The 14,694-nt window shown below is 39.8% G+C and overlaps 1 protein-coding gene across 1 annotated transcript; it reads left to right on the forward strand.

Moving 5' to 3' along the window:
* The first annotated feature begins 294 nt into the window (after positions 1-294).
* Positions 295-10,456, forward strand: LOC117514883 (RNA polymerase II elongation factor ELL-like). Its single transcript, XM_034175459.1, has 11 exons — positions 295-432; positions 1,787-1,834; positions 2,333-2,459; positions 2,974-3,129; positions 4,809-5,056; positions 6,215-6,339; positions 7,367-7,518; positions 8,214-8,277; positions 9,200-9,371; positions 10,206-10,250; positions 10,343-10,456. The coding sequence occupies exons 1-11, from the start codon at positions 295-297 to the stop codon at positions 10,454-10,456; spliced, it is 1,389 nt and encodes a 462-aa protein (XP_034031350.1).
* The last annotated feature ends 4,238 nt before the right edge of the window (positions 10,457-14,694 follow it).

The following is a 14,694-nucleotide window of genomic DNA, read 5'->3' on the forward strand; positions in this document are numbered from 1 at the left end:
TGATGTTCTAATAAGTCGTCTATGTTTGATCCACACAACTTGATTATGTGGACTGATTACAGACTGGAAAATCTCACAAAAATAGTCAGGTTGTGCGCAATCTGCTGAAGATAAATCAGGTTCTTTATTTAATTGGCCAGTAGGCTCCGTATGTGTGTGCACGTGCGCTGTTTTAGCTCCGCCCACACGCACCCCCGCCCTCCTCTGCTCGTGACGTATGAGCACGTAACTGAACAAAGTAATAAAAACAGACGTTAGTGCTCAGAAGCAGAGGCCAGAAGAAACAGTTGGAAAATGGCAGCATTGAGGCAGCAGCACATTTATGGTCTCTCTGGTGCCCAAACCAGCAAAAACACCACCAACCAAACTATGTACCACGTTACACTGACTGACAGCGCAATCCAGACACTAGAAACTTATCAGAACCTGAAGGTAAGAAGCACTGTAGCTTCAACTTTCCATTTTATTTCCAACTCCCAACAACTCTGAAGAAAATATCTCCACCTGTTTGTTGTTTTGCTGTGAAAATAAAGGGATTTTACTTGCCAGTTACGAGTAAACAGGTTTTTAAAAAGGTTAAAAAGGGAAACTTTTTTTTTTTAATTAATGAATAAAAATACCCAAACCTGTAAAAGTCTGTGATTTTGGATAACAGTCATTGAATTGATTTTTAAAAGATAATTTTTGTGTAATTTCGCTGCTGAAACTGAGTAAAGAAGCTGTCATCAGGACCTGGATTTGATTGATTTATTCATTTAATTTGAACCGTAATTCTACAAAACATACAGCTGATGGTGAGACTATGATGTCTGGAAAAGACCACTAGGGGGCAGCGCTCTCTAGTCAATAAAAGGGCTGGTCTGCCTGCAGCAGGTGCAGACGGTGTGAGAGCCTGGATGGACCTGGACACGACAGAGACAATCTGATTTCCATTGTGCACCAGTTGGTTCCACAGTTTTCCACCGTGGGATAGTGTTCATGAATATTTTGATTAATATTTAAGTATCACAGACAGTGTTTCGGGTCACACTATCCCAAAATCCTCTTAACAATAAATTTTTTAAGTTTGTGCTTTATGGTACCACCCCAAATCAGAAAGGGTTGGAATGTATGGAAAATGTGCAAAAAACAAACAAAACAACATTATGATTCTTACATGTACTTTGACTTCTTTTATTGCGTGCAGCATATGAACCAAATATATTTCGTTTTGTGTGGTTGGTTTCATTTGTTAACATACAGTGCCCTCCAAAAGTATGGGAACGCTTGGTATTTCACACATTTGAATTTGTTTATGCCACTTCAAATAGAAAAAAGAAATAATTCTAAAATTATCTTCCTTAAACTCAAATTGAAAGCAAATCTCTATAACTTGATATTAATTAATTCAAATATAAAAGCCAAGATGATGGGTTGCATAAGTAATGGAACACTTTGGTATAATACCTGTGAATAATCAGTTTTATTGCGAGTTTTCTTCAGACCGTTACCATAACATTGCTCAACATGCAAGGCAGGAGCTCTCCAGGAGTTGGGTTGGTGACCTGCGGCTGTATACTTAAAGATCACCACAGCTGTCATTTTAAAGTCTGCTGGGACGAGCAATAAGAACACCGTTTGACAGTTCATGAGAAAGTTTACCAACCATGTATCATTTGTTACTGAGAAATCTCCTGAATAAGGCTTAATATTTTCACTCTATGAGCTGCTCAAGTTAAATATGAGCACTGTTTTACTGTGATGTTTGACTTCATAATAACTTTGTTCTTCCTCTCTGTCTTCTTAGACATCACTATCAAATCAGCCAATGATTTGCTTCAAGGAGAACCAGGTGGTAAGTTGTTTATGCATTCTCCCCATAATGCCTCTGAAACTGAACACTGTAATGAGTTCTGATTTGTGGTGGAGCACACTCGTGACAGTTTCTCTATGTATGTGATTATTAAGCATCCACTGAGATGTGCACACATCCACTTTTAATTAACAAGACATTAAAACTTCAAGATATAGCAGAGGATGTGGCTTCTATGAATGGATATTTTCTATACATTCTTATTCTTCAGTACTGCATTAGTTTTTTTTTTTTAAGGTGGCACTCATCTGTTTCAGTAAGTACGTTGCTGAGTTGATTAAATTCGTGAACAGTTTTTAAGATCTTAAATTACAGACTACATCACATCAGATTACATCTTTGAGAAATTCAGGTCAATGATGATGATAATGATTTCAGACGCCTTTTTTCCAGACATATCAGTGTCTTTATCTTTTTTCTTAGACTCTTGTCATACATATTTCACTTTCCTAAGTGTTTTTCATTTTTTCTCTTGTGTAGTACATGAAGATTCCAGCACCGACCCCGGACAACCCTGATGCAACAAGAATCTTCAAGTTCAACTTGTCCAGTGATGGCAGCGAGAACTCACAGTCCAGCTTTGAGTGCATTCAGCAGTACGTCTCAGGATAAGCAGCACTCACAACTGCTTTCACACTCATCTGCAAATGGAATTCAAAGACTGACACCACAAGGCTGTACCAGTCACTCACCCCTCTTTTAGGGCAAATAACACACATTAGGTTCTATTCAGACATGACTCCAATAACACCCAGAGGCTTCTGCCACAAAGGTGTGACCAGTAATAACTGAGAACAGCGAGGCAGCGTTTGTGGCTATGTGGGGTCAAAGGGTCAATGAAAAAGTAACATTAGTGCTGCTGTATTTGGGCCGTAGCTCAGAAGTGTTTTAAGCTCCTTAACTGGACACATAGTTATTTGAAGAGATGATTTATAAACATGGGTTTGAATTTGCATAACCAGCATCTGTGTGTGCATTCGTGCATGTGTCATATGATGCCACGTTTTATCGCAGCACTGCCAGAATCTCGACTACATTTGGCAAATTGACTGAGCTGAACCAGACAATTTGTAAATTTAAACTTTAAAAGTTTTTTCCCCCTTTTCTTGCTTCTCCCCAAAGGGACGACAGGGACCACCTGGAGAACAAGGGCCATATTCAGGGCAAGATGACATTTTGTGCCACACAACAGTCCTACCAGGAAATGCGGGAACGCTGGTCCCAGATGAAGAAAGCCAGCCGGAAACACTCAGCGATTCAGATCAAGTGGATGCCAAGTAAGATGTTTATGAATGTGTTTCTCTCCAAGCTGTTATGTGTTCTAATCTCAGTTTACGTGGTCGTTTCCAAGGATGAAGGGATCAAGGACAAATAACAGGGAGTTTTCATGTTGCCAGAAAGTTTCCAAACTATTGCATCCTGCTGATATCCTGCTGGTATAATTGTCATACGATGTGGAAGTTATCACATAATTGATCAAAGTGCTGAATTGCAGCTATTCATGCTTTCGGTGTGTCATTTTGATCACATTATTTTGGACAGCGTGCCAGCCTGCCTCTTAGTACCATTTGTGAGTTTGGTTTTGTCAGAATCACACTAACAAGTCTCATGCTGATGAAGTTTTACTTAAAGATGTAATTATAGTGTTTTTTTTGCAGGCAGTTTTATTTATTTGCTTATTTATTTTACTGCCTGTCCTTCTTTGAGTCATGACATCAGTGCCACTATCTATTAAATTGACAGTGCTGCACTTAATAAATGATCCAGCCACGATGAATTTAAATGTGTAAATTAGATTTACTGAATGGAAACGTGATGCAAACCATCACTACAGTATAATGCTCAGAGTTCAGCTGCAGATATCGATTGTATGAGCACAACTATTTCCTGCCTGCTTCCAGTTGAATTAAGAGGATGAAACAGACTTTTAGTTTCTGTGCCCCTCTGCCTGCTGTCAAGCCCGTCACTGGTTTCCACTCTCAGTAACGTAGCTTTTAACACCAACACAGCAGCTTGTCACTGTAAATGAGTCTTTGCATGGCAGCAGTAGAGAGATTGGCATGACACGAGACACCTTTCCATTCTGGCCGTGTTTACCCATGATTCCCAGTGTCTCTCCATGTTGTAAGGCAGAGAACGTAAACATAGAGCGCCGGTGAGCAGTGAAGCATCAGTTAGAAATAAGTGGGACAATGGTGAATTCATGGGTGGTGTTCGGAGGGAGGAGCTTTGTAGCGTGTCACACAGGCTGTGGTTGGCTCAGGTCAACTCTGACCCGGGCAATCAGCATTACAAAGGCTCTGAACATTTAATCGCTGGTCAGTATTTTTTGTAGATAATTATAGAATGAGTCAAGTAATATAGGATTCAATAATATACAAACTATTGCAAGATGTAAAAACAGTGAAAATTGATTTAATGTGTTTGAATATCTTTATAGTGTGAAATTTAGCTCAGTTGTTGATCTGGTGTTTTGGTTTTGCTGTTTCTGTGACCAACAAGACCAGCTTCTACCTCGTAAGGATCGATGCCATTCAATCCCATTCAGCTTCATATTGTAGTGAGCAAATGTAACTTCATCCAAAGAATCCTCATAGCGCAAAATGAAGGCGTTTACATCGTTTTTAAAAGACAATTTGAACAATCCCGCTTCAGCTTTACAGGTGCCCGACCAACAAAACTGCATTGCGTGATGCATCAAGAGGAGGAGGAAAAAAAGAAGAATGGAAAGGGGTCTATTCAGATCTGTGTAGATCTGTCTGTCTTTGCTCTTCAACGTTAGGGTGTGATTTATATAACTGGATTTAGGCTTGGATTAGGAAGGACATGTTGGCCAGGCTGTAGATGACATACTTCTTTAACGTTTTGCTCATCTGTGTTCAAAGAATCTTGTCCTTATCTTTCACAAATTTCATGTTGAAATTCACAGTCTGGCCCTCTTTTGTTTTGATTTCAGGTAGATTTGGAAAGGTCCAGAGGAAGAGGAGTCTAATGCCAGGCTCATGCAGCAGCAGCAGCAGCAGCAAGCCCTCCCGATGTAAGAGGAGCCAGGTTCTCAGCCCGGTGGCACACTGCCCCTTGAAAGATCGGATTATCCATCGGCTCGCTTTAAGGCCACACAAGAAGCCTGATCTGGTGCTGTGGTTGGAGAGAGAGCGAGCCGATTCAGAGGACATGGCTGAGATGAGCTCAGTGTTGGAGGAGGTGAGACATCTGGCACATTGCTGTGTAAATACACTGCTGACAAGACACTAAATACTTTCAAATGCAAGCATTAAGGAAAACGCCAAGATACCTTCCACAGGTAGAAACATTAATATGACTGCATAGTGCATACCTCCTCAAACACCAAAAACACATCGTCCAACACATTATTCCAAGATGTTAACTAGTAGCACTTTGTCATGTTAGCATGTGGCAGGTGGTCTTTGGTGTCAAGAATGGGCTGAAGTGATGACGTACTACTCCTTTGTTGGTTCTTTGTTAGTTCTTCCAATTTTTCCAAAGGTTTTGTAAAAATTGGTTCCATTATTATGTCGGTCTTGTCATTAAAATAAATGAAGATCCAGGGCGTGACAATGTTGATGCACTCTAGAGTCTGATGTCAACCGTGTCACCAGGCTTTGTGAACATCAGGTGACAGGGTTCTGAGCAGTCCAGCTGACAAATAGACAGACAACAGATACCTTTGTTACCTTCTCAGAAAACAGAATGTCTCAAAACACCAGAGGAGGGAAGAGAAAATATAAAAAGGAACATTTATCGTACTGGTTAAATAAAAGAACTTCATGTAAAATTCAGCTGTGTTTTGACTCCGGTGATGTTGGGTCAAGGATTTATAACTACAGTGCTGCCCATCACCACTGCTGTTGCAAATAATCTTGGTCTAACTAGCAGATTATCATTGTTGTGCAGCTGAAAACTCTAATCTCAAAAGTTTGTCGATTTAGTTTTATTTTTGCTGTATTTTCTGTGATCTTGTTCACATTGTTTTGGCGTCCCAAAACAGTCTTCAGGTGGAGACTGTGCCGCTGTTCACTGTAATTAAGGCTGTACGTTAACTACCTGTGGAGGAGAAGACTGTGTTTTGACAGGAGAGCAGTGGGGTGTCTCCAGCTGGGATCTGATGTCTGAAAATTTAAAGTGGATGGTTTGTATCATTCTGGAGGAATAAAATTTTGTTAAACAATATAGATCCAGTTCAGTAGAGACACTGAGGGCAGAACGGTGTGTTTTTAACTTTAACGTGGGTTTATGACTGTACAACACTTCCAGAACCTCAACCAGACTCTCTCTGAGACGATGCTGTGTTCTGTCTACTGCTGTTGGAATAACATTGTTTCTTTTTTCTTTGACCTTTAGGTCAGCAATTGGAACCCAGCTGCTGACTGCTACGCTCTGAAGCCTGAGCTCTTCACGCACGTCCAGACAGACTGGCCTGGATACAAGAGGGAGGAAAAGCAGCTCATTGACAGGCTGCTGAGTAGGTGAGTGTCACCCCCCCCCCCCAAAAAAAAATCATCTCCCATACAAATGCTCTCTGATGCTTAGTTAGTTTTATTGAAATACTCTGCTTTTAGCTTTACAGCAGAACATTTTGGAGTTTTGAATCGTACTTTTTGTGAGAGACTAAAGGATTGATGTGTTTTGACGGTGCTGTCGTTGGCACAGAAAGGCCACCGAGTTAATGTAGAAGTCTGCTGTGATCACGTTGAAAGTGGAGCTTCTAAATGACTCCGTCTCTGCACTGATGAATCTGTTACTGGACACTTCAAAGCATCGGAAAATGTTTGCCTCCGCGGCATTAGCATGGACGGTTCAGAGTAGCAGGGCCGAGCTCTTCAGGTTGAGCTTCACAACCTCACTCGTACCTTTTCTCTGTTTGAGAGGGAAAAAGTGCCAGCAGCGTTTGCAAAACACACAACCCCTCTCTGTTAACAATCCCTGCTAAGTTTAAAACACTTACAGCTGTACTCAGAAAACAGAGTACCAAGTGTGATATCGTACTACTGAGATACATGTTGTAAACTGGATTTGATTTCTCAGGACACCCTACGTCTTATTTCAGAGATTTGAGATGGGGGGTTCTCAGCTCAGTGACAATCACATGGGCGAGAGTGTTGTGTGAACCAGTTTGTGGGGGGGTGATTGTGGCTTGTTCTGTGGTGTTTTTTGAGGAAGGAGCTGCAGGAAGCAGATTGACAGAAGGTTTGGTCCAACACAGGTGAAATCTGCTGCGATTGTTCTGTTCTTTTGTTCCCTGACTGGACTGTGTTCAGTCTTCATGGCTGACTTTTGTAGATCATTTCTCCAAAGCCATAAAACAGAACATAAAAAATCAGTATTTTTTTTTCTCCAGCGTGTTTTCATATTCAGATATTTTCTCGTGGCAGCAACATGAAAATGAATAATTCTTCCTGATCCACTTACTTTGTGACTCATATATATTTCGTTGTTTATCTTTTTCTTGACACCTCGTTTTAAAATGACTGACTGACTTCTTTTTTTTTCCAGGAAACGCCTATCGGAGTCAGACCTGTCCAACGATCTGAACCCGAAAAAACAGAGGACATCACTTGAGCCTGTGCCTCCACAGATGCCCTCTCATGGAGCTCAGTGCACCAACCCCCACAGCTCAGCCCTGTACCCTGGAAACGTCCACAAAGGTCTGTTTCTGGTTTGACCAAACCCTTCACAGAGTGTAGCACACTCACATACCTATGGACAATTTAAAGATTCCAATCCACCTAACCCGCATGTCTTTGGATGTGGGAGGAAACCCATGCAAACTCCACACAGAAAAAACACAGGCGGGAATTGAACCCATGACCTTCTCGCTGTGAGGCAACAGTGCTAACCACTAAGCCACCGTGCTGCCCGCAGATCATTCAGTTCTTGTTTTATGTGTGCACAGCTGTTATAAATGTATAAATGAGGCCCCATTTGGACAAACCGTGTCACCAAGTTTGTTGAAAATTAGTGGCTTTGTTTGTGAGTCATCTTGTTGAAAAACAGACAAACACATAGTTGAAAAGGGACAGTGAACCGAATGAATTGTACACGTTGATGACAACACCTGTAAAGAAGAGTTCATCATTTCATCCTGTTTCATTCAAGAGTGTAACAAGTGAGGAGTGTAACGCTGCCTCCACATCTGGGTGACCTTTGACCCTGAGACTCAGCAGGCAGCGTTGCCTCCTGCCTCGCAGGTTGCTGATGTCGCCGCCTGCCCTGGATCAGGCCTCTAATCACAGATAGTGATCAATAATTCCATTAGACTTGATGCAGCTGGTGTTTACAACATTCTTATTGGCGGACTGACTGAACCATTTGTGTCTGTGTTTTTTCTTTCTCTCCTCAGGACACACGGGAGAGAAAGCGACGGTTACTTCAACCTCAGCGACTCCACTCCCCGACTATGTCAAGTAAGTTTAATTAACGTTGTGTTTCAGCCTCGTACACACTCTACATTCCCCATATCAGGAGGCATTTGAACTTAGAAATCAGCTGCAGAAATGGAGTTTGAGTGACAGAATCAACAAGTTGTTTTTGATCTTTTCTGGATGTGCTGAAAAATCTCACCTACTTTTCCTCAACTGACCTGACCGAGTGACTTATTAAAAAATAAAAAACAGAAGCACATGTCTTACATGTGTGCATCTGGTCAACACACATCATGTTGTTTTATGGCAACTCATAAAACCATTCTGCAGTGACATCAATTGGAAATATTAGGAATAATATAAACCTAATCAATCATTAGTTTTTATATGAAAAAAAGAAAAACTGTTGTTTAGAAATAAAAACACATCTCAAAACAGTTCTGCAGTGTCATTATAGGAATACAACCCAAATCAAGGAATATCTATATATCAATTAATAAAAAGCATTATAATAGACTCAGAACTATTCTGCAGTGCCATCTAGTGGAGATATTAGCAACACAACCAGAATAACTGATCATTTTTATCCATCTACAAAATAATAAAAAGATGCTATGATTTCATTTATCAATAAGAACATGACTGGAGCACTTTTAAAATAAATTTTAGGTGTACCTGTACAGTACAGTATCTTTATATTCATAAGAAACATTGGCTTTTTAAATCTGAGTCTAAAAATCATTTTATTCATGAATGTGAATCAGGAAGTGACTTTGTCATATACTAGGCCGTACAACTATAAAGAAATTAAGTCTTTTTTATTTTATTTCATTTATTTATTTTCCGTTGATAATTTGATTACACTTCAGTTGAAATAGTGTTGATTTTTTGTTGACAGATTAAGGTAAAAAAAAAAATGACAGCAGGATAATATCTTTCAATAAGTTCTATTTTGTTTTTTCAGCAAATACACCACCGTCAAAACACTGGAGCAGCGGCAAAAATATGAAGAGGAGTTTGATGCCGAGTATCAGGAATACAAAGTTATTCATGACCGGATCGCCGCTGCCTCAGAGAGGTTTGTTCAGATGACCTCTGAACTGGACACGCTGCCTCCTGGAACGGAGGCTTATCAGGTACTGTCTGGACCAGCAGCCAACTCTCATGTCCATAAGAAATTTGACAGGGACAGTTTTTCTAATTGCATCTCTGTAGACCACTATAATGGAGTTAAAATAAAATCAAGATGTGCTTGTAGACTTTTAGCTTTAATTCAAGGGTTTTCACAAAAATATCACATTGAACATTTAGGAATTGCAGCAGTTTTTACATCCAGTCCCTGCATTTACTGAGGCCATAAATAATTGGACATTAAGGATTATTCTGAATACAAATATAATCACTTTCACATGCAGTTTTCTTAAGACAAGTCAGTGGATGGATACATGAACATTTCCAATCAATGAATATGTCTTGGACTTCATTTACTTCTCTCATTAACAAAAATGGGCACAGAAAAGGATCATCATCAAAAGATGTGAACTTTCAGCTTCAGTTTGCCACAAAGCATGAAAGACATCTGCTGAGACTTGATCCATTGTCTTGTATGAAGCTCCTTCAGTAACTGGTGAGGTCAACAGACGCAAGTTGCACTGTCCCCAGTTTTTTCAATCACATTCGCAGAAGCCTATAACATCTTCAGAGTTGCCCTTGGTGGCTTCCCTCACTTGTCTCCTTCTTGCATGGTCACATAGTTTTTGAGAACTGCCACTCCAGACAGATTTACCACACAGTACCATGCTGTTTGTATTTCTTTGGGACTGAGGTAAATTATGCCCAAAACATATTTCTTGATTTAGAAATGTTCATGTATCCATCAACTGACGTGGACTTGACTATGTGCTCTCCAGGACGCGACAGACAACAGATTACATTTATGTCTCTAACACTTTTTTCTGTTGTTTCCACAGCAAATGCAGGACGACGTACTGGAAAAGTACAGGATCTATCAGAAAGTAAGACTTTTTTCTGTTTTATTGCAGTATTGTTGACACCAGACATAATTACACAGTTTGATGTCTCACTGTTTTTTTTTTTTTTTATGAAGTGGTTTCCCATATATCGTGAAGATAAGAAGAAATGCATTCATCTTCACCATAAACTGGTGCACATTAAAGAGAGGATTGCAGCCTATGACCGAGCACAGGAGACCAGGATGTGATCAGACTGGACTGGAAGACTGAAGAGCCGGGCCTGGAATACTTATTTTTTTATTTATTTTGGCACATAAAGTTTATAAGAGCAGAATATTTATTTTGTGTATTTTTAGTGTTTTAAAGCAAATTATTGGTGTCCCATTTATTAAAGATTATATTTAAACATAATGTGTGGCATTAAATGGAATTGCAACCAAAATGTGAAACTCAAATTTGCTAATTAGCATTATACAACCCCTGGCAAAAATTATGGAATCACTGGCCTCGGAGGATGTTCATTCAGTTGTTTAATTTTGTAGAAAAAAAGCAGATCACAGACATGACACAAAACTAAAGTCATTTCAAATGGCAACTTTCTATCTTTAAGAAACACTATAAGAAATCAGGAAAAGTAATTGTGGCAGTCAGTAACGGTTACTTTTTTAGACCAAGCAGAGGGAAAAAAATATGGAATCACTCAATTCTGAGGAAAAAATTATGGAATCACCCTGTAAATTTTCATCCCCAAAACTAACACCTGCATCAAATCAGATCTGCTCGTTAGTCTGCATCTAAAAAGGAGTGATCACACCTTGGAGAGCTGTTGCACCAAGTGGACTGACATGAATCATGGCTCCAACACAAGAGATGTCAATTGAAACAAAGGAGAGGATTATCAAACTCTTAAAAGAGGGTAAATCATCACGCAATGTTGCAAAAGATGTTGGTTGTTCACAATCAACTGTGTCTAAACTCTGGACCAAATACAAACAACATGGGAAGGTTGTTAAAGGCAAACATACTGGTAGACCAAGGAAGACATCAAAGCGTCAAGACAGAAAACTTAAAGCAATATGTCTCAAAAATCGAAAATGCACAACAAAACAAATGAGGAACGAATGGGAGGAAACTGGAGTCAACGTCTGTGACCGAACTGTAAGAAACTGCCTAAAGGAAATGGGATTCACATACAGAAAAGCTAAACGAAAGCCATCATTAACACCTAAACAGAAAAAAACAAGGTTACAATGGGCTAAGGAAAAGCAATTGTGGACTGTGGATGACTGGATGAAAGTCATATTCAGTGATGAATCTCGAATATGCATTGGGCAAAGTGATGATGCTGGAACTTTTGTTTGGTGCCGTTCCAATGAGATTTATAAAGATGACTGCCTGAAGAGAACATGTAAATGTCCACAGTCATTGATGATATGGGGCTGCATGTCAGGTAAAGGCACTGGGGAGATGGCTGTCATTACATCAACAATAAATGCACAAGTTTACGTTGATATTTTGGACACTTTTCTTATCCCATCAATTGAAAAGATGTTTGGGGATGATGAAATCATTTTTCAAGATGATAATGCATCTTGCCATAGAGCAAAAACTGTGAAAACATTCCTTGCAAAAAGACACATAGGGTCAATGTCATGGCCTGCAAATAGTCCGGATCTTAATCCAATTGAAAATCTTTGGTGGAAGTTGAAGAAAATGGTCCATGACAAGGCTCCAACCTGCAAAGCTGATCTGACAACAGCAATCAGAGAAAATTGGAGCCAGATTGATGAAGAGTACTGTTTGTCACTCATTAAGTCCATGCCTCAGAGACTGCAAGCTGTTATAAAAGCCAGAGGTGGTGCAACAAAATACTCGTGATGTGTTGGAGCGTTCTTTTGTTTTTCATGATTCCATAATTTTTTCCTCAGAATTGAGTGATTCCATATTTTTTTCCCTCTGCTTGGTCTAAAAAAGTAACCGTTACTAACTGCCACAATTATTTTTCCTGATTTCTTATAGTGTTTCTTAAAGCCAGAAAGTTGCCATTTGAAATGACTTTAGTTTTGTGTCATGTCTGTAATCTGCTTTTTTTCTACAAAATTAAACAACTGAATGAACATCCTCCGAGGCCGGTGATTCCATAATTTTTGCCAGGGGTTGTAGATGTGCTCAATTTAAGATTTCTGATAATAATTGGGTTTATTTTCCTAGTTGAAACTGAAAGGTTTGGATTACCGTATTTACTTTATTAAAGGCCTCCTCCCTATTAACCCCCCCCAATTTTTTTTCGGCACATTGCAAGTAGTGAAATTGTCACGACAAACCACAAACAATCCATAAAATTCACAATTCGTGGCTCGTGTCCAGGACTGTCATTGTCCTCCTCTGCCAAAGTCTCTGCGTCCTACTCAGTCGAAGTGACCTTGCTATCCGTCAGTTCTTTTGGGTGCTGATCAACATGAGTGCATCGTGAACTTGATATGTCATTCCACAAATTGTCAAACACCAGTCATTTGAGGTGCTGAAGTTCTGGTTTCCATGTTGTGTATGCAGCCACAGTGCCTCGTATTTCAGACTCTTCCCTGTGACGTGGATGCTTGCCGTTCTCCTTTCCTGGAACCATTTTATCAGCTCCTCTTCAATGTCCTGATAATGCACTTTTCTCCCCCCACTCGGCAGCTGTTCTGCTGTTTTGGCCAGGGTTGCAAGCTTATATTTGTTCCTACACCACTCCTGGACATATTTGCTACCAACTAGGAAAATGCGCGCAGCATGGTGCTTCCCTTCTCTTCTGCTTCTTTCATTGCCTTTAGCTTGAACACTGTGGAGTAGCAATGTTTGTGCAAAGTCATTTTATGTAATTGTGTACCAGCTATTGCATGCAAAAACATTTGTTTTGAGTCTGCGCTGCTTCTCTTGCACGCAGTGCACGTCTGTACGTAAAGTAAGGCTGTACTGTGCGCAGCATGCATGCAAGCACACACACACGCAAACGACAGTCAATAAACGCTCCCTTTTCAAAAATTACAGGCCCCCGGGACGTTTAATAGAGTAATTATGGTATTTGAATTTGAAATGCACAAAAAAATAAGTTATTGTAAAGATACACCTCTGGGGTAATACTAAACAACTACATGCCACCAGCAAAACTGCCTCTGACCAATATTTTTTATTTATTTTCATTTCTTTATTAAAACCCCCAATATTGGGGAAAATACTATCCATACAAACAAGAGTAAAATGCATCAATAAAAATGTATAGTAAAAACTATAAAACAGTTAAAATGATAGAGTAAGTAAGTTGGCAAGAGTGAACTCAGCAGACCATGGTTTTACAAAATTATCATGGAATAAAAGATATCTTAAAGAATCAATGGTGCCATTACACTGAGATATAAAGGATCATTTCCTAAAATTATAAAAACAATGCAATGACTTATGGCCCTGCAATATAAATTCATCAAGTAGTGTGTTGATGAGCTCACCATTCAGAATATAATATGAAAGAAATCGAGACTGGATTTGTTGAACTGCAGACAAAGAGCAATGATAAATATATGTATTCTTACTTATCATATCAACCACTATAGTGATTTTTAGTGCGTTTAACAAATGTAAATGATGGTGCCTTTTACTAGGCCCGGTCCCATTGGCGTTTAGGAAGATTTGCATCTGAATTGTGCACAAAATTGGTTTATATTCGCTAAACATCCGCAATATCCGTGAAACATGCTTGTATGAGTCGGCCGGCATCCGCACACGTCCACAATTATCCGCAGAGGCATGTTTTTCCATTGCCAGGATTTCTGAGCTGCACAAAATTTTGGTTGCGGATGACAGCTGCCTTACATACGCAATACTTAATACATACTCAATCTATGCACTGTATATCCGCGTTATCCACTGATATCCGCAACTGACGGGGTACTGCAGATTGGCAGAGGAATGGGACAGTGTGTAAAATGGATATACTCGTATAGCGTGCCTATCACGTTCACTTCACAAACTAAAATAAGCTGTAGTGAATGCATACAGATTGGCCACAGATAAAGCGCTTGTATTACATCTACTTTGCATCTGATTTGCGAACAATTTGCTAATGTATAACAAACAAAAATCGACATACTTGCCAGTCATTGCCAGTCCAGCTGTGGAGATGTACAGATGTAGTTTTGGATCCCCAAAGATGTAGTGTGATAGTTGCTGCCATCCAACAACATACCAATCAACTTCTCCAAGTCCAGCAATTGCTCCAGAGGCTGTGGTGTTGGTGTGAATAGTGATGCCGAAAGGCCCGAGTGCGCTTTTTTTGACCGCAATACAGATGCCGCGCATGCGCAATACAACCGCTGTTTCTGTAACACGTGTGCAATGCATTCTCAATACATCCGTAATACTGTAATACTATCCAAAATACTTCTGTGATAATTGCAATACGTCCAATCCGTTTCCTCAATACATGCGTTATACATCCATGATTGTTCAT

The sequence above is a fragment of the Thalassophryne amazonica genome, chromosome 8 (genome assembly GCF_902500255.1).
Source record: "Thalassophryne amazonica chromosome 8, fThaAma1.1, whole genome shotgun sequence".
NCBI classification, from domain to species: Eukaryota; Metazoa; Chordata; class Actinopteri; order Batrachoidiformes; family Batrachoididae; genus Thalassophryne; species Thalassophryne amazonica.